General features: G+C 41.2%; 1 protein-coding gene across 2 annotated transcripts in view; it reads right to left on the reverse strand.

The window, feature by feature from the left end:
- The window catches only part of TGFBR3 (transforming growth factor beta receptor 3), a 239,881-nt gene that overhangs the window by 27,130 nt on the left and 185,778 nt on the right, over nt 1-26,973 (reverse strand). For both annotated transcript variants that reach the window (XM_020975375.2, XM_020975374.2), the window contains 8 exons: nt 26,730-26,898; nt 24,569-24,716; nt 16,375-16,564; nt 14,870-15,192; nt 13,909-14,061; nt 10,099-10,239; nt 9,761-9,919; nt 733-1,032 (listed from right to left, as the gene is read on the reverse strand). In XM_020975375.2, the coding sequence (XP_020831034.1) occupies nt 733-1,032; nt 9,761-9,919; nt 10,099-10,239; nt 13,909-14,061; nt 14,870-15,192; nt 16,375-16,564; nt 24,569-24,716; nt 26,730-26,898 (1,583 nt within the window). The remainder of the gene's footprint in view (nt 1-732; nt 1,033-9,760; nt 9,920-10,098; nt 10,240-13,908; nt 14,062-14,869; nt 15,193-16,374; nt 16,565-24,568; nt 24,717-26,729; nt 26,899-26,973) is intronic.

The following is a 26,973-nucleotide window of genomic DNA, read 5'->3' on the forward strand; positions in this document are numbered from 1 at the left end:
GCTTTGTTTAACCAAACTTCTTTGTGACAAAGATGATGAGGACAGAGATGGTACTGGGAAATGACACGGTTATGTAAACATTTTTTTAAGAGTGTGTGTCGTAGGCACACAAGGCTGATATGATTAAATACCCTAATTAACCTTTGGTTTGGCAACAGTTCCACACAACCAGTCATGTCATATGGTCAAGACTTCTGGTCCACCATGATAACAGTTCAATATATCGACCAAAATCAACCCAGCATGAGAAGCTACCATGTGAAATTTAAATATCTGCTAACTTCCCTTGGACGCTTCACTAAAACCAACCCTATAATCCACACAGAGAAGGTCAAAAACAATTGCAAATCAACTCCTTGAGGGGTATGGAAAAAGTAATGCTTGCACTGCCTTGTTCTTCAGCCTATTTGTAGTCCTGGCTCTCTACACGATCTGAATAGCAGAGATAAAGCCAGACCACTCCCTCCATGGAAAATAATCCTAATTTATCACATCTAATGTACTTTTTAATAACATGAGTGGAAAAAAAATCATATTGTTAAGATTTATTCCATAAGATTCCACAAAACTCACAGGTCACTGAAATTATATTTACTTTATTACTCTATTTTTGGCTGTCCTAGAACTGAACGCTGAAATCTGCCATAACTTGTGATTATTCTGAAGGTCACTGTCTTATTTTTCTAAAAAAACAGAACTTTAAAAGTTCAAGGGAGCTAATGAACTACTAACCTTTGGCAGTCTGTGGGTTTCTTCTTCTTTCTTTGTGCACAAGGTGAGTTCACATTGTAGGAAGAGCAGTGAAGTGTTAAAAATGGGTTTGAGCATGAAGCTAAATCTCTTTTTGTCTATCTGTGCATGGAGTCGAGAGAAATGTGCCTTCTGGGGCGAATAGAATCTCACAGATTCATCTTTAGGACAAATGTTCTCTATGATAGCGTAATCAGACATCCTGTCAGAGTTGGAGTACGGAGAGATAAAGCACGTTTGGATGGCAAATCCCACGTCTTGGTCGGCCTTGGTAACAGAGACCTACATAACAACATAAGGAAGATAAACTGAAGAATGAGCCAAAAGCATCACGGGTTGGCACAGCCTTTCAGCCATGCTTCAGACAAACATGGCAGCCTGGAGATGCAGCATTTCAAAGTTAGGGAGGTGGTTTTTATTTGAGCTGGACTTTAAACCAGCGGTTTTGCGCATATATCAGCCCAGGAGATTCCAACACAAGTTAAAATTAACCGCCTAGAACTAAGGTCCACTATGGAACCCAAGCACATTGTCTGAGGTGCCTGTTTCTGTTGAGTGTAATGACTTCCTCTCCAGATGAGCTCTCCACCAAATCAAAAATGAATACAAACACCAAGCCATCACTAGGTGTGTGACCTTGGGCGAGTCTTTGAGCCTCAGTTCCTTGCTTATAAAATGGTAATCAGAGTACTTACTCAGCTCAGAGGGCAGTTGTGACAATCAAACGAGAGGTACAAAGTGGTTTGTAAACTTTTAAGTGCTACATAATTGTTAGCTGTAATTATTAATAATAGAGGTAGCAGGGCATCGTGGAGAAAAAGCCGGCCTCAAATACAAGAAGATCTGGGTTCAAGTCCTGCCAGAGACACATACTATATGACCCAGGGCAAGTCACTGGAACTTTTCTCAATGCTCTAGGTACCCTCTAAGACTACAAGTTGCGCAAGAGGGCTGACCTGCTTTAGTAGAGGGCGTCTCCTTATCTGGGAGCTCCCTGTGCCAATGAAATCACTGGTCCAATCCCTATCTATGCTCCTATTACTATTATTATTATTATTATTATCATTATCATTATTAAGAACTATCTCAATAATATTAAGATTAGGGTTAGCCCCAGTTAGGTGGCTAGAATTTGATGCACCAGAAGCTTGCTCCCAATAAACCAATAGTTAACAAACCCCAAATATGGACAAAGACTAAAATATGCTTGAGAACCCAGCAAATAATAAATCACACTTGGCTCTGAATATCCAGAGGCAGAACTATTGTCCTTAAGTGCCCAGGTATCACCACGATACATAAAAATACATTTCCAACAATGTCACCACACTAAATACTCATAATAATCTCCAAAGCACATGGAATAGAAAGCTGTCAAAATATAGAGACCAACCAGAAGAAATTAAAACCACAGAAGAACAAGAGGGTAGGGACTGTCTTTTGCCTCTTTTTGTATCCCTGTGCTTAGCATGGTGCCTGGCACATAGCAGGCATTTAATAAATGTTTACTGATTGGCGGACTGAACAGGACAAAATACATTATCCTGGGCTTCGTGGGAATTGTCCTAAAGACACTTTGAGCGAACCCTCCAAAAATGAGTTTGTATTCTAATACTCGTAATGAATTATAAAAAGCAGTCAATTTATGTAGCTATGCAATAATGCGCAGAATATTAAATATAAAAGCTTGACAGCAGCATAACTACTTGTCCTCAAGCCATTTCTATCTGAATCGTATCAAAAAAGATGAGAACAAAATAACAGCCAGCACTAACACTAGCAGTGATACTAATGATGGACCCATATGCTCTTAGACTAGAAAGAAGCTGAATGTTTCACAATTAGAATCTTCAACACCTCCACCACTCCACTGGAAATATGAACAAAAAGATACAAGTCACAAAAAAATTAATTTTCCTAGAGGAAAAATTAGCTCCCAGGCTTTCTAATACTGGTCCTATGAAGCGACTGCTCCTTTAAAAAGGTTCTCCAAAGAGAAGAGTAAAACATTCAGAGTTTATTTAACATAAGCTGGGTTTAGGAGTCATGGGAAGTCAGTGTTAGCATGGCAGCCATCTTTCTGGTGACAACATTGGTACCTTTCTCAAGAGGCAGGACCAGGCTCCCTTTGCAAGGGACATAATATAATGGGTGACTCAACCTGGCACAGCCCTTGATTCGGCCAAATGTCCCAAATTGTTTTCCAGTTCAAGACAAGCTTTGTCAAGTAAGCTTCATTCTTAAAGCATCGGGATTGGGGGGGGGGGATTTGAAAATGTTTCCAACTCATTTACACTTCCCTCTTTTACTTATTTATTTTTTTGTTTTAGGCAATGGGGTTAAGTGACTCGCCCAGGGTCACACAGCTTAGTAAGCGTTATGTGTCTGAGGCCTGATTTGAACTCAGGTCCTCCTGAATCCAGGGCCGGTACTCTATCCACTGCACCACCTAGCTGCCCCTTACACTTTCCTCTTTTAGAAAACTAGTCTAGGCTAAGGTCAGATCCTATGATTTTTCCCTTCTTTTGAAACATAAGGTTATGTTGGACCAAAGGTAAACAAAATTCAAACACGATTTCCCTCAAACTCAGTTCTGAATTTGGACTCTAGTAGATATTCCATTGAGGAAACCCTACCTCATAGTCTGGGATGACTCCTTTGGTGGTGGTTGGGGGAAGGGGGGTTGGGCATATAAGCACTTCCTTTCTGGTGGTACTCTCAACCAAATTAAGGATTAATGTAAAACTGGGTATTTTAGGGATAAAATGAATTTTTATGTATTGCCCAATGCTCTCCATTGGGGATTCAGAACTTGGGCAAGAGACAAGATGTGACTCAACTCTCCTCTCTAGGACAGTCTGTCCTACTCCAGACTGTCTCTGGGAGTGAAGTACTCCCATACAGTTAACTTCAGGCCTCCAAATGATTCTGACAGAATGGGTTATCTCAATTTACCAAAGTCTGACACGGTCTGTTTTTGTTTTGTTTTGTTTTGTTGGAGGATGGGGCTTACAAATTGAAATTTTTTTTTCTACTAAGTTACCTTTCTAGAAAATGGCTTTTTTTTTTAAACTTAAAAATCTTTGCTATGTCTCTCAATCTCAGGGTTTAACTTTGCAAGATTGAGAACAATATTATAAATTAATCTTTCCAAGAGAAAGGTATTTCATTTCCTAGATGCCAGATTAAATTTATTCTTTTCTAGGGTTGTCCTAAACTTAAAAGATTTTTATATTCTATAAGAGGGAAACAAAAAAATACAAAAAACATCCTAAATTCAGCAGATTTTTCTATTCTGGAAAACAAAAACAAAAACAAAAAAACTAAGAGAAAGGTGTTTTGAACTCAGTAGATTTTTCCTTTCCAGAAAACAAAATTAAAAACCTTAATAAATGTATCATGAACACAATGGTTTTTTTTAACATGCTACTAAAATATCTTACTTTTAAAGAGGAACTCTGAACACGTGCATAAGCCAAGTTTTTAAAAATGTGTATCAGAATACTATATAATGATTAAGCTTGTCCCCAAAGAACAAAATGAGGAAATGTACTTTTCTTTGCAGAAATGGGGGTCACATAAAAATCCTTCAAAAGGACTGGAATTTGAGAATTGGTTAGAGCAACCAAATTGTGCCACCTGACACCATGAATTATTTTTATCCAGAAGACAAAGAAAATAGGGACAGTGGGACAACATTTTAATTTCAAATTAAATGACAATATCTGCTGGTAACTGTTTATATTTAAAGTGCATTTACACAGCTAGGAGAAAGAAAATATTGATTACTGAATATACTTCCTTGTCAGTTAACATGCTTGGTCTTTCTAGTGATAAGCACTTACTGGGGTCCAGGTACTGTACTAAACACTGAAGACAATAACGGAAAAGCAAGACCATCCCTTCTCTCAAGAAGCTCACGTTTTCATATGTGATAAAGTATGTTACCTTTGCAAAATTGAAAGTGCTGCATAGAAGTAAGCCATTATTATTATCCTTATTCTCAACAAGGGGTCATCTACCTTCTTCCTGAATACCTCCAGGGATGGAAAGGGAGTTCATGACCTGTGGAGGCATCCCACGCCCTAATGGACGGGTTCTGATTGTTAGGAAGAGTTTCCTTCTTTTCATTCATTTATTCATTCACCAAATATGTATTAAGCAACACTTGGATGCTAGAGGCAAAGACAAAATGAAACCTACTTACAGACACTTCTGCTCATTGTTCTGTTTTCCGTGGAATTAAGATTTCCTATCAAACCAGTCGTTTAATGGCCATGTTTCATTTAAACTAGGTCTTTATGAAAGTTTAAAATATAAGGTTGCGATTATGCCCAAAATACAAATGCTAGGCTTTAGGAGGGGAGTGTGGGAAGGAGATACCAAAGTTCAAGATATGTTCCCTAAATGATTTGGATATAATTTTAAAAAAAAACTACTTCTCAGGAGGATAGTTAACTTCAAGAAACAAGATTCTGGTTGAACGGGGTATCTCTACTCTATAAACAGGGGGTCTTAAGAGGCAGCAGCTAGGTGGCATCATGGAGATAATCTGGAATCAGGAAGACCTGGGTTCAAATCCTGCCTCAGATAACCTCCTAGCTTTGTGACCTTGGGCAAGTAATTTCACTTGCCTGCCTCAGTTTCCTCAACTATAAAAATACATTAATAGTATCTAACTCATAGGACTGTTGTAAGGAACAAATGAGATAATATTTATAAAGCACCTAGCACACAGCAGGCACTTAATACGTGCTTATTTTCCCCCCCTTATTCTTCCTTCCCCTTCTGGTGTCATGGACTTATTTCAGCAGTCTGGTAAAACTTAGAAACTTTCCTCCGTATAATTTATTTAATAAGAATAAAATATCAAGAATGACAAAAAAGCCTTTTTTTAAAAACGGTCATCAAAATACATTTTTAATACTTCCCAGATCCTGGGAACTCCAGTTGACAAAGGCGTGACTTGGTTTACTTTTGTTCACTTTTTTAAAAGGGAGAGGGGAATCCTTGATACTGAGAACATTCACCTTTACTTGGGCAGGTAGGGAGGTGTGTGTGGAAGGCAGAAGACGTTATGCAAAAAGTCACTGGGGTAGTTCATTCTGCTTAGCTGCTCTTTTATGGGAATGGGAGGTCAGAAGGGATGTTACAAGTAAAGATTTACTGAAGTTAGGGAATAGTAGGGAGGGAGGGATATATCCTGAAATGACTACTTTTAAAATAAAAACCATGCTTCTTTCATATTTTGGTCCTTTAAAATAACATGTTAAAAAACATCTGTAAACTACTTTCCCAAATCTCCTTGATTACAACAAAATAATGACTAGGAGTCCTAGCTCATTTCTTCTTCAACATTAAAGGTATCAATAGAGTGTCATCTCTACAAATTCCAAGGGACATTTTTAAACTATAAAATCAGAACTGATCTTTAAAAGGGTAAAAAAAAATTGACAAATAGGAGTGGGTCGACCTTCCATTAAAAAACAGAGGAAGACAATTACAACAGATCAAGTGAGGAAAACACAAGAAATATTAAAAAGAGGGGGGAATGTCCCTGAGAGGGACACACAAGGAAGACCGTGCCAATGACTAGGAAAGAAACAAAGCAAAACTCTCAGAGAAACAAATTTGATAAAGATGACACCTCGATAAGAGCCCTGGGGGCTGGTGAAACATCTGGGAGTCATTAACCACTTCATACATGCGGATGACTGCCAAAACAAGACATACATGGATATTTGGGGAGGGGGCCAGATGGCAATGGGGAGCATTACCAAGAAGCCGGCATATTTTCCATAGGGCAGAAAGGAGAGGTTCACCTAAAGAACAGAGGCTCCTATCAGGACAGGTAATCCAAAAGTCACAATGTCTGGACCACAGAAGCAGACAGAGCTGAACGCCAACGGGCCCCATCCCAGAGTCTGAGGCAGAGTGGAAGTCCTGATCCAAATGGGAAAGTTGTTTGTGTTCCTAAACCAGAAATATGTGGGCCAAAGTCATTTGTGATTTATGGAAGCATCCCGTCTCAACCTGCTCACGACGATGCCGCGAGACACCAGCTGGTCGTACAACACAGGGAGCTGTGAATTGTCAGCTGATGGCTTCTCTAATTAGGTACGAGGATAATATATTGTACCTGATCGTACCAGAGAGCTAAGCCTATGGTTTTCCAAATAGCAAATCTCTCAGCTCTGAAAAAGCCCCATCTTTCCCAGAGGCAAATAGAAACTAAGTGTCTTGCAGGAGAAAGTTTTGCTTCATTTTCAGAAAATCAATTCGGATATGGGCTTTGGTCGCTCTGTCTACGGCTCGTTTAGGTGGTACGTAGGACAATTCCAGAGAATCAGGGCCGTGTATGATCTGGGTCAACCGAGCCAAGCACTGTGTGGGAAATCAAACTTCACAATGAGATGTTTTTTCTGGACATGGTCAATCCAGGAATTTGCTTCTCTACACAATGCATATTTGTTCTCCCCACTCCCCATCCCTGACCCAATGGAGGGAACTCTGTCCCTCTTCTCCACCCTATGGTCTCAGCTACAGTCCCACCCTCTGCAAGAAGTCTTTCCCAGTCCTCACTTAATCTTAGTACCTTCCCTCTGAAATGATCTCCAATCTATTCTTTATGTTTGTACATCACTGTCTCCTCCATTACACTGTGCAGTCTTTGAGATCAGAGACTGTATTTTGTCATCCTTTACAGCTCCAGCCCCTAGCACAGTACCTGGAACACAGCAGGTACTTAATAAATGCTTGTAAATTTACTAAATAAATCTTTGGTCACTGAAAACAACTAAATTAAATTTTTAAAAATCAAGTTTAATAGTCACTCACCTAATAAAATGATCATCTGGGAAGTAAAAAAAAGAAGACGTTTCTATTCATGGTATGGGTGATTGGGGAAGCCCTAATTTGCTGGACCGGGGCATATCTCAGGAAGTGATAAATTCCTTAGCAAATGGCAAGTGTACATGTGTCTTGTTTGGCTCTATGGAAAATATTACAGTTTAGCAAATCACCCCTGATCACCCATGTTATAAAATGATAGAAATAATAACTCACATTTATATAGCACTTTAGAGTTGGCAAAGCAGTTATACACTATTACATCTGAATTTTATAAGTGCTTAGGGAGGTAAGTACAACAGGCACTGTTAGACCCATTTTACAGATAAGGGGGCAGAGGCACAGAGAAATTAAGTGATTTGCTCATGGTCACACAGCAGAATCAGGATTTGGACTCAAGTCTGCTTGACTTATAACTAAAGCATCTAGTCTGATAGGATCCCCACTATAACATGCCTAACAAGTGTTCAGCCTTGAATGAAGGGAAGCCCACCGTTAGATTAGGAGTTCCCTGAGGGAAGGAACTATCTTTTTGTTGCTTTGTGTATCCCCAGCACTTAGCACAGTGCCTGGCACATAGTAGGTGCTTTATAAAGGTTTCTGATGAACGACCACTCCATCCATTTTCAACTGCACAACTCTCATCCATGTTTTCCATTAAATTTTTTTGGCGGAGCGGAATCCACCATCACCTCCTCCATCCTGGGAGATCTTCTTGGGCCCTCCTCTTCTATACTACCTATATCTATGCTATCTTCTATAATACTGCTTGGGGATCTCATCAGCTCCCATGGATTCAGTTATCATCCCTATGCTAATGATTCTGGCTATCCAGCCTTGACCTCTCTGCTAGCCTAGAGATCTGCATCTCCAACTGGCTGCTGGATGTGCAGTAGATCTCTTAAATTCAACATGTCCAAAACTGAACTGATAAATTTACCCCTAAAACTTCCTCCTTTTCAAACTTCCTCGAAAAGGGCAACACGATCTTCCCAATCACCCAGGCTTAAAACCTGGGCGCCATCCTTGGCCCCTCACCCTCACTTACCTCTCATATCCATTCTGTTGCCAAGGCTTGTCATCACCTTGATGCAGGCACTTATCATCTCATGCCTGAACTATTCCAGCAGCCTGAAGGTTAGGCTCCTTGCCCCAAGTCTTCACCCATTCCAGTTCACCCTCCATTCAGTGACCAAAGTGCCAGTGGGACCATTTCACTCAATAAACTCCACTGGTTCCCTACCACCTCCAGGATGATATAGAAAACGCTGCTTTTGTTCAGAGCTCTTGATAACTTGCCCCGCCCACAACCTTCTTTGTCCTCTTATACTTTATATTCCTCACCCTGTCCCCACACGCCCACTCTGCTACCCAGGGACATTGACCACCCTGCTCCATCTCCAGTCTCCTGGCATTTCTACTGCCTGTGCCCCCTGCCTGGCATGCCCTCTTTCCTCTTCTCGACCTCCCAGCTTCCTTCAAGTCCCAGCTGATATCCCACCTTCTACAGGAAGCCTTCTGGATCCCCCTTAATTCTTGTGCATTCTCTCTGTGGGTTTTCTCCAACTTATCCAGTATATACCTTGTCTGTACATAGCTGCTTGAATGCTGTCTGCCCCAACAGACTGTGAGCTCCTTGAGGGCAGGGACTGATTTTTTTTTTTGTCTTTCTTTGTATCCTCAATGCTTAGCACATAGTAGGTGTTTAAAAAATGTTTGTTGAGTGACTGAATGAATGAAAATACCATTGGCCTACATTAGCTCCCCCATAGTCATGCTCTTGCCTCATGGAAAAGCTGTCTTCTTTTTCAAACACAGATTTATATAATGACATCCTTTAATCTTCTGTATCCAGATTAACACTCCAAAAATGCAGAATACAGAACAGGCATAAAGTTTTATGAAAAGGGCCGGTCATTCTTCCAGAAAATGTCCTCTCCAATGAGCTCAATCCATTTCCCCAAATGGCCGCACTTTGGTCTAAACCAAATCAGCAAGTATTTAATTGAGCCAGGCTGTGCTTGGCATTGTGGCTGGGCAGAAGGAGGACATAAGAAAGATTCCCTTATCCTCACTGAAAAGCAGGCTGCTGCTCCCAGGTGTCACGGTAAATGCTCGGCTGGCAATGCCCAAAGCACAATATCAGTCTTTGCTTTCTTACCTCAACATAAATGTGCCCATTTTCTGCCACTGCTAAAATGCCTGAGACGGGCACCAGGAAGAGGTCTGTATCATACAGCTCCATGCTGAAGGTGATGTTCTGGACCTGGGGCTGATGGGACATATCTGGACTACTTGTCTGTCTCAGGCTGCAATTAAACTGGGAAAAGGCAAAGAGGTAAACAGATAAATCACAGCGCTGTGTCAAAGCGTGAAGAATGCCCAGACAGCTTTACAAACTCGGACAACCAATGTATAACATGATTTTTTTTGCCACTCCCCTCATAGGCCACAAAAATATCCTTCCCCACCAACCATTCTCCAAAGCCAAATACGTACCACGATGATTTCAGGCCTGCTTATGAAGAAACTGTCTCCTTCATCTGCATCTCCTGGAAAGCCATTATTGCCTGACTCTAGGTCCTCGTAGTCAGTGGGCCAGCCACTGCTGTCCCCGGGGACCGAGACCTGCATTTTAATCTATACAGAAAGAAAGCATGAGGCATGAGTAAAAAACACAGCAGAAGGCCCCAACTACCATTATTTCTGCACCATGAGTTCCCCATATGAACAATTCTGATTGTAGTAATAGGTTAATGCTTGAGGGAAATTTATCTAAATTACAAAATGAAATTGAAAACCAAAGTCTTTAAGAGGAGACATTTTAAGGGAAGGTTAGCTGGTGGTAGAACACCATTAAGTTTCTTTAATAATTTTCTTTTAAATAAAAATTCAAAAGTGCAAGTCAAGGAGATCATGGCAGAGCAGCCCAGGCCTTACCCTATTGAAATAAGCTTGCCCAAGACCCTACCTTGAACTTGATTTACAAGGACAGTCTCTCTAGCGACCAACCAAGAAACTTAGCCCAAAATGGTCCGTTAATGGACAGATACATACAAAGAGCAATTCATCATACATGTCACCATATGCAAACATAAGGAGTCTTCCTTCTTTATACACATTCTCCCATAGTTTTATACGTTTGGTTTTTTTAAAGGGCAGCAGGATATTTAGTGTGGCACTGGAGTTGAAGGACCCAAGGACCTGGGCTCAAATCTTGTCTGCTCTATTTATTCACTATGGGCCAATCATGTCACCTTTCTGGGTCTCAATTTCCTCACCTATAAAATGAGGACGTTGAACTACATGAAGCCCAAGGTCCCTTCTTACTTCTGAATCCTATGAGAATATTTGTGGCCCTGTGCTTTGGGGCATAGGAAAGGGAGATGTGAGAAGACACCAGCTCAAGAACTTCTTAGCGGATGACTCTGGGTAAGTCACTTGAATGACTCTGAGCCTCAGTTTACTCATCTGTAAAGTGGACGTCACAATAATTCTACTATCTACCTCAAAGGGTTGTTGTGGAGAAAGTCCTTTGTATATGGCAAAGAGCTATGTAAGTTTGGGCTGTTATCATTATTACATTTGAGAGAAATGATTATTAATAACCAATTATGGGACAGATCCAGGCTTTTTCCCCATCCTATTTCCTTGGTCAAAGCCCAGCCTTTTGAAGGACATTGCTGACCTCTGCCAAAAATTTGCCCCACCTAGACCATCTTATCTAAGGTGAATTCCCTACCCACTGTGGTCCACTCAAGCAAGTTTGAGAGGAGGTAGATCCTTTGTCTATCATGCCCAAAGCTGGGGGTGGTCTGGGTGTAGAGATAATCTCTTTGTCCAAGAGTGACATGATGTTACTCTCTCAGCCCCTAACTGGAGCGGCCTGCAAAATGAAATTGAAGGAGGAAACCTTCATTCATATAACCTTCATTTCCACTTCTCATTGTAACATTCATTCTTTCATTAATTATTGCCACCCTCAGGAACACTTAGTCTTCCAACAGCATATAAACTAAGAACCCACTGACTTGAGGAGTCTCTGGCATCCAAGAGTGTCACTGACTTCTTTTATTATGAAAATGCTAGCATTATTAATAAAATGATTAATTACCCAGAAATTCTGTCTCTTGGACTTTTTAAACATCACACATTATTCTGGAAGGTACCACAGGAGAGAGAACAGTGAACCCAGAGTCATCAAGAATATGTGAGTTTAAATCCAGTCTCAGACCCTTACTAGCTGTGTGACCCTGGGCCCAGCTTCCTCAAAAGTCAAACAAGGATAGTAATAACATATCTCTCTCAACGCTTTTGTGAGGATCAAATGGGATATTTGGAAACCGCCTCACCAACCTTAAAGTATATCACAGGTACTAGCCACTACAATGATAATGATGATGAGGAAGAGACTGGTCCACTATAGTAAGATGGCAGCCAAAACCATATCCTTCCTGTTCTCCTTCTCAGCCCTTTTTAAATTGTCCAACTGTATCTTCTCTCTTGCTAATCTCTTACCTACCACTTCTCTGTCTTAGTGCAGATGAGAATTTCACATTTTGAGTAAGAACAGACTCTTTTAAAGAGTGCTTAAGAGGAGTGAGTACTGGGCCAGGCCAAGCTCAGAATGGAAAGCGTCCATGGCAGCTGGCTGGGCGACGAGCAGCCCATAACTCAACACATTCTCCTCATGTCCACGTAGGGAGGTTCCCTAGAACTCCTTCAAACTGTCATCTGAGTCAACAATATGATTTCCCACTTTGCACACTTAGATCAGGACCATATTTTAATATACAAACTTTGCAGCAGCTCTGAGGGCTAACAGATAAGACTAGGTATGAACAAGGAACCAAATTAATTAGGACGATATCATGGGAGGGCAATAAAGAACCCCTGTTCATGTTAGTCAGGGTCCCTGGAGGAAAGCCTAAATGAACAAAGTAACTAGGCTGTTACTGATGGCAGAATGGGTAGAGAGCAGGCCTTAGAGCCAGAAAGAGCTGGGTCTGAGGCCTGCCCCTTACACATAGCAGCTATGTGACCCTTTGCAATTCAATGTAACTTCTCAACGACATTAAGTAACTAAATTGCCGAGAAGATGCTGATCTGCGTTGATCAAAGGTATTAGTTTCTTCACCTGATAATTCCTTATATCAATGAAATCACAAGTTCCCTCTCTATTCTTTATTTATTTTATTTTATTTTGGACATATTAATAAGCACGAAGTAGGATATCCAAGGAGATATGATCAACAAGCAATTGAAAATATAAGATGGAAAAGAAGGGAAAAGACCAGAGCTGTTCATTTTGGAGCCACACAGGGACCACAGAGTCATGGAACTGGAGGAGATGGTCAATGGAGGGAGTGTGGAAAGTGGTGAGAAGAGGCCTCAGGACAGGTGCTTGGGGAAGACTATTAGAGCCAGAGGTAGGAAGAAGATGAGTGCAGAGTTCTAAGAAGAACAGCCAGACAGGTTGAGGAAGAACCAGGAGAAAGCATCATCACAGAAGTTAAGGGAAGAGAAAATATAAAAGAAGAGGAATTTTTAGCAGGGTCAGATAGTGTAGAAAAAGTCAAGGATGCTGAAGACTGAGGAAGAGTTTGGAAAATAAGAAAGAGATCACTGGGACCTTGGAGAGAGAAGTTTCTAGTAGAGTAACGGGGAAGGAAGCAAGATTGCTAATGGCCTTTCAAATCCTGAAATTCAGTGATTCAATTGATCTCCTGATTTAGACACAGACTCAGCATTGCTAGTGATTAAAAAAAAATTTGCAAAACTCTTAAGGACTAGAAAAATTTGTATTCAACCTGAACATTTTACTTTGAATTTTCTCACATCTACCAAAATCTCCTTAATATAATATGACAATATAACATAACAATGTACTATAGTATAAAATTATAATACAATGTAATGACATATTATATGACAGAATATATAACACCTTTCTTGCAAGAAATATAGACTAAGCTTCCCTACAGGCTTAGATACAACTAAAAGGTACCCTGCCTCCAAAAAAAAAAAGAAAGAAAAGAAAAGAAAAAAGAAAGAAGGAAGAGAAAGGAGAAACAAAGTATATTAAATTTCCTTTCAAGCTCTGGCCTGGCTGTTCTGGCCAGAAAAAGCCTCTGGGTCAGCAGGACCTGGGTTCCAGTCATCCATATGACACATCTTACGTGGGTGACCCTGTCCACGTCACTTGTGGCTGAAGAAACAAAGGCTCAGGAAAGTTACCTGTGAAACTCCGGTTTCACAGTGAGAAACCTAAGCAGGGCTTTGAAAGAAACAGCCTCACCGAGCACTCACCGAGTTATAATAAACCAAGCCGTCAGGGGCAGAGAGTCGCTGCTGCGTGCCACAGCCTTTCAGGGATGATTCCAAAATGAAGTGACTTCCATTCATCTTGGCCTTGCAGGTCGGATCTGACAGGGACAGTTCTGTCCCCGTGTAGCCGTTAGCCTAGAAGAACCATCACCAAAAGCAACTTGGTAACTGAATAAATAACATTATGATACAGCAATAGCTTCACTAAGCCTTCTTTCTATGGAATGGATGCCAGAAGCTTGCATTTAACCCCTTCCTCTCCCAGCCCCCAATACATACCCCTCCTTCTCAGCCACCCTCTCCCTAGCTATGATCAAAATCTCAAGGACTGTCAGAGTTCAATAGAAAAATATCAACATGCAAAGATTTAGAACCCCCCTCACTGGGAGAAACGGGTACCGGGCAAGGAAGGAAGCCAAGCGAAGGAGGATCTAATTCACTAAGAAAAAGTGAACAGTGAATGAGGAAGCATATGACTATTGGTGGTGATGAGAAGAAAGCCAGGGTCAGGAAGACTTGGATTCCAATCCTACCTCTGATAATTACTAGCTGTATCTCTTGGCCTCAGTATTGTCAAATGTCAAATGAAATTAATAATACTATGAGTACCTAACCTAGTATTCAGGCTCAAATGAGATGATGCAAGCAAAATGCTTTGTCAACCTTAAGGCATATAGAAATAATAATGATAGTTAGAATTTGTATACTGCTTTACACATTTTATTTCATTTAATCTCATAATGACTCAGTTGACAAACTGAAGTTGAAGAGGTCAAGGGACTTGCCAGTGGTCACACAGCAAGTGTCTGAGACAGGATTTGAACTCAGAACCTCCCAACTCCAGTCTAACACTCTATATGCTGTACCACCCAGCTACCCCATACTGTTAGGTATTGTTATTATTGTTGCTGGTTTCTTCTCTCCCATATGAAACTGCACCAACCTGCAGAGAATCCTTTTCAATAGCCACGAGCATCTTTTCATCATCACAGGTGACAGAGAAGGCAATGTCCACATGTCTTTGTGCTTCTTGGGGTTCCCTGGGGCTGGGAAACAGCTGGAGGGTGGGGTGGAGAGGCTTCTTTGGCCGAGGGAAGCCATCCTCTCCCTTCTCCTCATGTCTCCCTTTCCTATTGATGGGAGGGAATGGAAAAGGAAAACTTCCTCCTGGGATGGAAGGATTCTCCGGGGAAGGCAGAGGGCTTCCTCCTAGGAGTATCCGAAGCTCCGGGGGAGTGGAATGCTCTTCCTCGTCACTCATCTCCTCTAGAAATGTGAGAAGGGAATGCAGAAACACAACGTCAAGGCTCAATAGTCAGGTTATATATGCCTGAAAGTTAGTTGCATCAAGTACAGCAAGAAGTCTAATTAATAAGATGGCCTTGGGTGAAATTATTTTCACTGAGGAATAAAATGAGAAAGGGCATAGTATGATAGAAAAGCAATAGACCAGGAGGCACAGATCCTGGGTTCTAATCCTGGCTCATCTGATAACTGGCTGCGTAGCCTAATAGGCAAGCCCCCTCCGCCTCTCTGGGCTTCATTTTCCTCATTTCTAAAATGAGACTGAACATTGAAGATGATCTCATTAATGATTTTAAGACCTAAATGGGACAAGCAGTTAGCACAGTGCTTCCCAAACAGTACTATTAATAAATATGGATAACAATAAATGTTAAATAAATGCTTAATAAATGTTTCCTGATTAAATGATAAAATCAGTTGATCTGAGCTCTCCCAAAACAGTTTCCCAGTTTCTTTTCAGTCCACTTGGAGTGGATTCTCTAATGATTTCTTATGAGAGGCAGCTTAGATTGCTGCCTCAAGAGTCAGTAATATAACTCATGTTGTGTGGGTGCCCCTGAATAAATCACTATGGAGGAGAGAAAGAACGTGATTTGCCTGAGGTCACATAGCTAGCAGTGGCAGAACCAGGATTCAAATATCTCTCAGTGTCTTCCTTTGTTTTCCCACTTACACTGAAGGCAAGAACAGCATTGAGATATTCTCTGTATGTTAAAATTCATCATACTTACAATTCTTTTAGGTTTTTTAATTATTATTTATTTTTTGCATTCATTAAAATTTTTTTGAGTTTCAGATTATCTCTCTCCCAACCCTCCCCCACCTATTGCGAAAGCAAGAAATGTGGTATCAATTATACATGCAAAACATATTTCCATATTAGCCACGTTACCAAAAAAAGCAAGAAAAATAAAGTGGAAAAAATGCTTCACTTGGCATTCAGACTGCATCAGTTCTTTCTCTGGAGATAGATAGCATCTTTCATCATAAGTCCTTTGTAATTATCTTGGATCATTCCATTGATTAGAATAGCCAAGTCATTCACACTTGCTCACTGTACAATATGGCTGCTACTATGTACAATGTTCTCCTGGTCCTGCTCATTTCACTTTGAATCAGTTCATGTAAGTCTTCCCAGCTTACCATTATTCTCAAGCCAAAGATGAAATCGGTTAGCCACCGGAGCCATCGTATAGGACGTCACTGGACTGTAGCCATTATCGAAGGCCCACTTGACCAAATTTTCTTGAGTTGAAGGAATGTCATTTCTTATGGATTTTGTCATAACCATGGATCTCTCACTTTCTTTCCCAAAGCCAATGCTATTTGGGGCCTGAGGATAATAGAGAAATAACCTAGCAAAGATTCCTTTAGGTAAATAAAATCAATGTTTGAAAAGAATAAAATTCAATTATTTTTCTTTTTGAAAACTTTCGATTTAAAAAAAATGAAGGAAAAGATTCTAGCATTGCCTTTCGGTCAGTGAGTCAATCAATAAACCATCATTTATTAAATCCCTACTATGTGCCAGGCATTGTACCAAGAGCTGGAGATACAGAAAAAGGTAAAAGATAGTCCTTGCCCTCAGGGAGCTCACAGTCTAATGAGGGAGACAACATGCAAACAACTACATACAAATTGTAGATATGAACTGGATAAATTGATGATACTTAACAGAGGGAAGGCACTAGCATTGAGGAAATTCAAGAAAGACTTCTTACAGAAGGTACAACTAGCTGAGACTTGAAGGAAGCCAGGGAAGGCAGGAGGCAGAGATGAGGAGGGAGGGCTTTCCAAGCATAGGGGATGGCCAGGGTTGGGGGATGTAGCATTGACTGAAAAGAGGCCAGTGTCATCACAGGACACATGTTTTGGGGGTAAAGTATAAAAACACAGGAAAGTTAGCAAAGGGCCTGCTTACAGAGTCCTTTATAAATCAAATGGAAGATTTTAAAATATTTATGAATATTTATATTGATATTATATTGATTATAATTAAGTATATTTATCATTCTATTATATATGATTAAATCATAGTACATACAATTAAATATGTTTATATTACATAATTATATGTTTGTATATTACATATTTATTATTTATATTAAACGTATTTATTGTATTTATGTAACAAAATATTTATAACCATCAACTTTGCCCAGTGATTTTTCCCAGGGTGGGGGGGACCTCCCTGCACCCATGAATTCTGGCGCCTCTTCTCTAGCCTGAAGTCTCAGAAGAGCTGCCTAGAACACAGAGGCAGGTCAGGAGCCTCATGTCTCTCTGGGCCCAAAGCTGGCTCTCTATCCACTAAGGCATGCTCTAAGCAGCTGTCCCACATTGCCCTGACCGTGCATGGTGTCCACCCAGCACCTTAGGCTGAGAAGCGCAAGTGACTGTTTAAATCATAAACGCATTTCAAAAGGAATATTCGTCCCCAAATCAGACCTGATAAAATATACGTACGCTGCCTACAGAGGTAGAGCTTCTGACTATAACATATAAACCCTAGAATGGAGCTGCGATCTCATCAGAAGGGGCAGGGATAGGACAGTGAACTAGGGAGTCAGAAAGAAACGGACTCAAATCCCACCATAGATACTGACTAGCTGAATGACCGTGGACAAGTCACTCAAGCTGTATGGACCTCATTTTCCTCATCTATAAAATGAGAAGGTGAAATTCAGTAGACACTTAGGTCCTTTCCATCTCTAAATCTGGTGATGCCATAGTGGTTAGAACACTGGGGCTGGAGTCAAGAAGACCTAAGTTCAAATCCAGCCTCAGAGGCTTACTAGCTGGGAGACCCTGGGCAAGTCACTTGACCCTTTTTGCCTCTGCTCCTGATCAGTAAAATGAGTTGGAGAAGGAAATGGCAAACCGCTCCAGTGTCTCTGCCAAGAAAACCCCAAATGGGGTCATAAAGAGTTGGACTTGACTGAAACAACTGAACAACAAAAAGTTTTACAAAACTTTTCCATAGGTCTGTGTCTGGAAATTGAGGTCCAGGGATTAAACAGTAAGGTCACCATGGGCTAAGTCAGCATTAATCCTGCCAACAGAAATTCCAACAATGTATTCCGTGACCTGCTCCTATTCGTGACGATAATTCTTTTAAAATAATAAAAGGGTCACTAGGAATTTCCTTTTTTAAAATAGCTTTCATTATAACGCACAGGATGCTTGGAAAGGGATCCTGAAATGCAAGTTATATCACCTCATGTTCTAATGCACTAAATAATTTCAGGCTCGCCTGCAAAATGCAGTCTTACAACACAAGGAAGCCTCTGATGGGAGCTCCCTGTTTAGCTACAGGGGACACTGAATAAGAAATCGTCTAAGAAAAAAAAAAGAGGTGAGTAAGGATGAAAAGGGAAAATCCCAGGTTCTCAGATATACAAGACTTTCAGCTCTTCCCTTGCAGGGACAGCAAAGCCACTGGGGAGTGGGGAGGACTGCTCAATGCTAACAACTGGGCATGAAGGATCATGCATCCCACTTTCAACAACTGTGGCTGGAAGGCAGCCTGAGCCATCCATCATGCAGATCAGATCACTGTCACGCTGCCTAAGAAAATCGCTTTACTTCTCATGCCCAGTCTTCCTTCTCTTGCATGCATGGGGCATTCTTGCTGAATTCCCCATTTGTCAGCCCCTAACATGACGAAATCTTAATCTTTTCCCACTGCAAAACCAGCGGTTCACAGGGCCCAGCCCTGCCAAAAGGATGTAGGTCAAGGGTCTCAAGAATTGCAATCCAAAGCTTAAATGACCTTCCCCCTTTTATTTTCCCATCCCCAAACATGTTTAGTGCAGGACAGAGCTGGCTTACAAGAGCCGCACAAAGACAAAGGGTCCCCAGGGCCAGGCTTAGCTCACGTCCTCATTTGAGACTATAAGGTTGATAGCTGAGGGTTCTCAAAACTTTTCCTGTGCTCTGGACACCTCTGGTGGCCTGATGAAGCCCACAGATCCCTTCTCAGAAACATCATTTGTTGTCTACATTCATGATCAAAAAGAGTATTTAATTTCTGTTAGAGGCATGTAAAAATAAAGATGGAATTGTTTTCCCACGTATGCTCATGGACTCTTTGTAATCAATCTATTCATGGATCCCTTGGGGGTCAATGGACCCCAGATTAAGAAAACCTGATTTATAGGATGAAAACCTTTGAGAAATCCCAACCATTTAAGGGAAGGGGCAGCTTGTCAGGAAAAGGGAAGAGAGAAAGTTAGATGGAGGTAAAGGGAGGTCCCGATGTTAGGCCTTTGGATTTAGGCGGGTTCTTCCATAGATTTCCAAGCAGCCTGGCTGAGACTGTGACTCCAAATAATGTCGACTGGCCTCACATGTCCTATTCTTTTATGGCTTGACAGCTGGAAAGTATCATCCTAACAGCCTCCCGTCCCTTTTTTAACCAATATGGTATGATCTGTTTACACCTTTCCACATCAAATCTAGGGGCTGTCAGCATCCATCCTGCTGATCTGCCCTGGGACTTACAAGGCTAAAAATCCATTTGCACTTTTTCCAAAGTAGCCAGGTTTAAGAAATGGGGAGTCTGAGACAGACTGACTGGATGAAAGACTTCTCCCTTGCTCTTGGCCTTGCCAGCCATCAATCCCAAAGTGGCTCTAGTGGCTGGACCCATTGTTTCCTTCTTTCCCTAACTCCTAAGCTCTTTGGCCCCATCTTGAAACGGATGGAAGAGAAAATGATCATATATACACACACACACACATTCAGATACAGATATGATGATCATATATATGTATGCAGGTATTTATATGATGAAGAGATGATCTCCTGAGACATACAAGCCAAGGAGATTAGAAAATGGAGGGCACATGCCCCGCATGGGCCTTTATTAATCACAAGGCTGATATTAGAATTTGGGGGGTGTCCCCATCATTGGATTGTGAGCAGAGGCTATTTCCACCTTTCTTTATAACACTAGTGCCTAGGAAAACTTCTGCACATAGTAAGCACTTAATAAATTCGAGTTGATTGATTGACTGATAAAATAACAATGGTATCATGGAATAGGTACCACCTAAAATGCTCATTTCCATCCTCCTTTTATACTATGTAGGCATTCCTTGTTAAAAACACAGCAATATATACTCCTATCCTAGCTTAGCACAGTGCTCCACACATGGTAGGTGCTTAATAAATGCTGTTTATTGGTTTTTCAAATAAAATACCCTTTCTAGTTGACTATCACGGAATCTTACATCAGAAGATGGCCTTCAGAAGCCATCGAGTACCAATTATAACTGAATTAGAATTCTCCCCAAGTGATCATCGAGTCTCGGCTTGAAGACCTCCAGCGATGAAGAACACACCCCCATTCTGCTTTGGGATAACTCTCATTCTTAGGAAGGTTTTCCAGACATCAAGCCTAAATTTGACTCTGTAACTCACCGCAACGCCCCTAGTTCTGCCCTCTGCCCTTAAAAAATCTGATTCTCTTCCATAGAGAGTCCTTTAAATACTTAAAGATGGCAATCCTGTCCCCACCCAGCCTTCTCTTTTCCAGGTTAAACACCCCCAGCTCCTTCATTCAGTCCTCCTGCAGCATAATCTCGAGGCCCTTCACCATCCCAGTCACCTTCCTCTAAAAGCTCTTCAGCTCATCACTGCCCTTATCAATATACACAGGCTGTCCCAAAAACCTTTGTGTAGCTTTAAGTTATCAAAAATTTTAGTATAGCTTTACATTCTGAAAAATCTTAGTGTAGCTTTAAGTTCTGAAAAATCTCAATGCTGCTTTAAGTTCTGAAAAATCTTAGTGTAGCTTCAAGTTATCAAAGCTTAAAGCTGAAATAAGATTTTTGGCACTGCCTGGACCTAAAAAAGGAGAGACCATGTTAGCCCCTCAATGCCTAACTAACTGTTTTCATATTTGTCCTGACTCATGCCATGATTCTTTACTCTTCTCAACAATTCTGAGGTCTTACTCAGCCTTCCCTTGTATAAGCAGCCACTGACATGGTTGAAAACTAGCCATGTGACTGATGGAGTTTACTGCACTTTGCTTTGATGGTATTTAGGGAACCACTCTTACTAATGCGGATGTGCCTTTGAAAGAGCTGTATATTTTTAAAATGTCCGGCGTTACTATTAGACAGACCCATGGGGACGCAGAGTTCAAGGATGCTATTCTTTTATTTTATTTTTCTATTTTTTATTTTTATTTTTTTGGTGGGGGGGATGGTATAGACCTATGATTTCATCAGTGTGGGGAATTCTCAGTGTAGGAACACCCAATATAGAACAACACTCACCTGTAACTAGTTTACCATCTTAAAGAGTGGCCCAGAATAACCACTTGGCGCACACCTGAAAACTAACCTGCTCTTTTAGGCCTCAAATTTTCCTTGTTCCCCTCCCCCAGCCCCACCCCCAAGCCCTCTTGAAAACAAACACCCTCATTCTGGCTTAGGCAACCCATTCTTCACTCTGAGCAAGCATGTGTCTCCCACCGGGTGCGATCATAATTTACACGAGAAGCCTGGAGTTAGCAAAACCAAAAGCATGGAACCGATTGGGTAAGTAAAAAAAGCTCATGAAACATTACATTGCATTGTCCAAAATTGGACTTGGCCAAGAGTTTTGAGGCAAAGAAAGGAATAAACAGAGCCTGCTTTAGGACAAGCAATCTCATTTCTCGTCTTTCTGACTGAAAGGAGTGAGGGGCATTCAAATTTCCCCTTCCCAGTGCCAACAGATTAGGCCCCCGGCCTTCAAGCTCGAAGATTTGGGGAGGGGAAGCATCTAGTTAAGAGTCATGGCAGAGGGAACATTCATACAAGAACTCCAGCAGGGAATTAAAAAGGACCATATGTTTTTGTCTTTCAAAGCATGAGCCCTTTCCTGTTTTTGTTATTCTTAAATTAAAAACATTCCACTGGTGTGCCATGCTGCGAGGCAAAGACTCCCCTAGGTCATCAGAAGGAGCCAGGCCAAGGCAGGGCAAGGCAAACCAAATACAGGGCTTCAGAAAATCATTTGGTCTTTCTTTGTGCTGAACACCAAATGACTAGATCCCGATTGCCCACATAATGGCCTGTTAGGATCATGCCAGTGTTCAGAAACCACAGGAAGCAAAAAACGAGCCCTCTGGGATTAAGTGTGTCCTCATGGTGGTAGTGGTGGTGGCTGCTGCTGCTACTTCTGTGGGGAGGCCTTCTATGTGTCACTGACCCTCCCAGATGCTAAAGATGCCCTTCTCCCCATATCCTGGTAAGTGATTACCACTGGAAATTTTTTCACCCAGGGCAGAGGAGGAAGAAGTCCAGTGTTCCCATTGGTTGTGGTTTAGCCAGTAGGAAATAGCATCTTGCTCCTCTTATAGGGGGAGCTGCAAACACAGGACCATAGACTAAGAGTTGGAAAGACCCTTATTGGCCATCAAGTCCGACTCACCCATTTTACAAATGAGGAAACTGAGGCCCAGAGAATTTAAGTGACTTATCCAGGGGTCCCACATCTAGCATGCATCTGAGGCAGGACTCAAACCCAGGTCTTCCTGACTCCAGGCTCAACATTCTACTAATATGCCATGCTGTCTCTCAAAACTATGTGTGTCATTCAAGAAAACGCCACACATAGCAATTCTGATTCTATAAAACAGACAAGAGGGGATTGCTTATTTTACTAAGGGATTCTTTACAAAAAGAATTCACTCCCAGATTTCTTTCAAATGGTGAGTTCCCTCAATGGTTTAAAATAGTATTGGACTTTGAAAAATTCAGAATTACAACTTCTCAAAGATACATCTCTGGCATAAAATGATACATGTCTAGCCTTCCCACTAATTAGCCAACTGAAGTTTATTTCCTTAATGATATATGTCATACCCCTTCAACTAATGGGAATCTCCAATTTACTGAATTTTTTCTCAACTCAAGAAGCAAGTGGTGACAAGACAAATAACTATGCAAGATAAATGAATGAATGAATCAGCATTTATTAAGGCTCACTTCTGTGCCAGCACCATGATAAATACTGTGGATATAAAGAACAGCAAGCGAGAGTTTCTCTTCTCAAGAAGTTTACATTTTAATACAAAGAGATCACATAAATAGGTGATCAACTAGGGAAGGGAGAGTCCCAGGGATGCTGACTTGATCCACTGGGCAGTCAACTGAAATGTCCTTTCCAAAAGCAATGGCACCACTGGACTGATTACTGAGCAGAAGTGGAAAGTAGAGGGAGTCAGGACAGGTAGCAAGATGGCCTGAGGGGATGGCTAGAGAGGATGTGAAGCATAGTCTGGTCTTGTCTATGGCCAGTTAATCTGAAAGGGGGAAGGCATTAACAGTTGTGTGGAAGAGGTAAGGCCTCCTGAAGAAGGTGAGATTTGGGCTAAATCCTCAAGGAAGAGGCAGTGGTGAAGAAGGAGGGCTTACAGGCATAAGGAAGAGCCATTATAAAGGCACGGAGTTGGAAGACATGGTGTCCTACGCTAAGAACCACAAGAAGGCCCCGGAAGATGGCTCTTACAGGACACAGAAAGGAGGAAGGCATAAGAAGGCTGAACTTTTCCAGGTCCCCAGAGAAAGCTAGGCAACACAAAAGACATTATATTTGATCTAGAGGTAATAAATAATGAGCCAGTGTGCTGGATTTGGAGGTAAGGGAAACCTAAATTTGGTATGCCTAAGACATACCAGAACTTCACTCTGGGCAAGTATTTTAAGCTCTCTTGGCCTCAGCATTCTTTACTCTCCAGCTCTGAAATGATGACCCTAAGGCACCATTATGAGTCACAAACAATCATGAACCCCAACTGGCCAGTGAGTGGCTTGAGGGTCTATTATTTTGTTGGATGAAAGCAAATGCCTTATTTCTGAATCATCTTCGGGGAAGGATCACAGAATCTAAGAGCGGGAAGGGACCTATCTCAGAAGCCATCTAGTCCAACCCATACCTGAGAGAGAATTCTCCATTCAACCTGGCCTACAAGTGAGTGATCCCATCCAGGCTTTGGTGAAGACCTCCATGGAAGCAGAGCCCATAATATCATTCTACTTTCAGGAAACATTCATTATCCAGAAGTTTTTACTGATATCAAGTCTAAAATTTTCTCTTTGTAACTTCCACCCACTGCTTGAGACCAAGTTTCATCCTTGGTCCTACTAAATCTCCTCTACACTAGGTTACTCATCCCCAACTCATTCAACTGTAACTCAGCAGGGACAGAAACAAAAAGGAACAGAACACTCCAAGTACTCAGAGTTTTCAACTCAGAATATACTGTTGGACAGTTGACAAACAATATCCCTGCTCTCCCACCCCACCTCTCAGGATAGAAACACTCCCCTCAACTTACAATCACTTTAAGGCTTCCCTTGACGTCATAAGATTTGATCACCCAATTGACAGCCTTCTTGCATTTTAAGATCAGGACAAGATGTTTGACCACCGCAGGTTCCTTTCGAAATGGTCTAATGTCAATTACGATGTCCACCTGGAAAGAGCTGCGTGCGGGGAAAATGAAGGCAAACACTAAGTTAGGACCCCAAAGCCAGAAATCTACAGCCATCTACCTCCTTCCAGTCCTCCAAGTTTCCAATGTCTGGCCAGCTGATTAAGACACTGGAGCAGATCCCAGGCAAAGCAGCATGTACAAAACAGATTGTTATTTTACACACACACAAGTGATTTTACATAACAATACAAGTACATGCCCGTTGATAACTAGCCATTTTTCCTCTCTTTTTTTAAAGTGAGGTTATTTAATGTCACTATATTTGAAAAAGATGGGAGCAAACCATGACAGATTACTGTTTAAAGAGGAATCACTATTTTCCCCCCCAAACTAGGCATCTTGTTTACAAGGATGATGAAGCCAGAATAGGGCAGGGGGTTATGGCAAACAAGGATTTCATCAAGACAATAAAACAAGCAGAGAAGACATGGAGAAAGTTGTCTTCTCTTGTGCAATTTTTGCTTACGACATTTGCAAATGCTACAGAACTTTCTCTTCACCAGCTTTCCAAAGCGTCTGCATATACAGTTACTAAAATAAAGAAAACAGATGTTCAATCCAAGTGATTGCTGGGAAAGTGATGATCACTATCCAGACTTCTAAGAATGTAGTGGAAAAAAAGAAAAGAATAAGGACTTCTCACATACGTGAGAATACATATTTAAGAGGAAAATCCTTATGGCCATCCTGGCGTTATTCACTTGTAAATCTTGAAAAGCTTTACAAAGCACACCACACATCTGAATTTAGTTCAACGTCCAGAGGCACTTGCCTCATGTCTTTTGTTGCCACTGCTATTGGATTTCTCCTTCGAAATTCTGAGATGATCTGTTTCCACACCTGCACTTCTCAGAGTCCTTAGCTCCCTTCAAAATCGGCTCAGACACCATCTTCTGCAAGAGGCCTTTCCTGATTTCCCCCAGTTAGTGTTCATCCAAATATGTGCAAGTACGCATATGCACACACACACACGCACATACACACACCCCTGTTTTCATTTTGTATGTTTTGGATCTATTTATCTTTGTACCTTTCTTCCCTCTAGTAGTAGAATGTAAGCTCCCTGAAGGCAAGGATTGCTTCATATTTACCTCTGTAGTCTCAGTGCTCGGCACAGTCCCTGGCGCATAGCAGACCATTAATAAATGCTTATGGAACTGACATGAATTGAACTATATGGAAGAGAGAATGGATTCTCAACAGAGATAACACTTTTTTTTTCATATTTTAGCTAAGCTCACTTTATAATAAAAATATTCTAAATCCTAAATTCCTAGCTTCTAGTCCACATTAAATTTAAGATAAAGACATTATGGACATATTTCTTTTATTTTTAAAAATTCCTTAAGATTTCTTGAAAGAGAGGTCATAGTCCCAATACAATATAGTCCCAAAGGAACATAAAAACAGGGTGATGATGAAGAGGGGCATCTGAGATGGGTCTGGTGTAATATCAAATTATTTAATGAGCATTTATCAAGCACCTACTACACACAAGAAATCCCCCCATGATTTGGGGATATGAAGACAAAAAAGAAATAGCTTCTGCCCCCAAGGATTTTATACTCTCCTTCAGCAGAGGCTCTTTATGTTTTTGCGTCACAGAACTCCCCTAAGGAGTCTGGCGAAACCTACAAAACCCTTTTCCAAATCATGTTTTTAAACGCATAAAATAAAACACAGAGAATTACAAAATTAAAAAATAACCCAAGTTTATGGATACCAGGTTTAGAACCATCTAAGCTATCCTAGGTGGACACAACATGTACACTAAGAAGTCAATACAACATAATTTAGGGTGAAAGAGAAACTTGGGGATAGGAGGGTGGATAAAGATGGTACCCAATCCGGTACCCACAAAGTTGGTACCCTTAAAAGGAGCTTGGAATCCCAGAGGATTTCCAGTGATGAGAATGAGCAGACCAGGCAAAAATGGAAACACAAAAGACGCCCATCAAACTGAAAATTAAGAAAAAGAAAAAGGAAGAAATCAGTTGCTTACCTGTAGGGATTTGAGTTGGGTGTGATTAATTCTATGATGTGTACTTCCTCGCCGTGAGGCAGGCTGGACATTATACATCCCTCGGCCATCTTTGGCTGAAGATACCCCGCGAGATAATTGAGTGACAGAAAATTCTTCTCAATGTGGCAAGTGGGAGGAAAAACTTGATCTGAAATGAAAGTGAAGAAAAGTCAGGCACATGTCACTCTGTTGCATCCAAAACCTGTAGACAAGGCCTTCAAAA

The sequence above is a fragment of the Phascolarctos cinereus genome, unplaced genomic scaffold (genome assembly GCF_003287225.1).
Source record: "Phascolarctos cinereus isolate Bilbo 61053 unplaced genomic scaffold, phaCin_HiC Scaffold_5;HRSCAF=322, whole genome shotgun sequence".
Lineage (NCBI taxonomy): Eukaryota > Metazoa > Chordata > Mammalia > Diprotodontia > Phascolarctidae > Phascolarctos > Phascolarctos cinereus.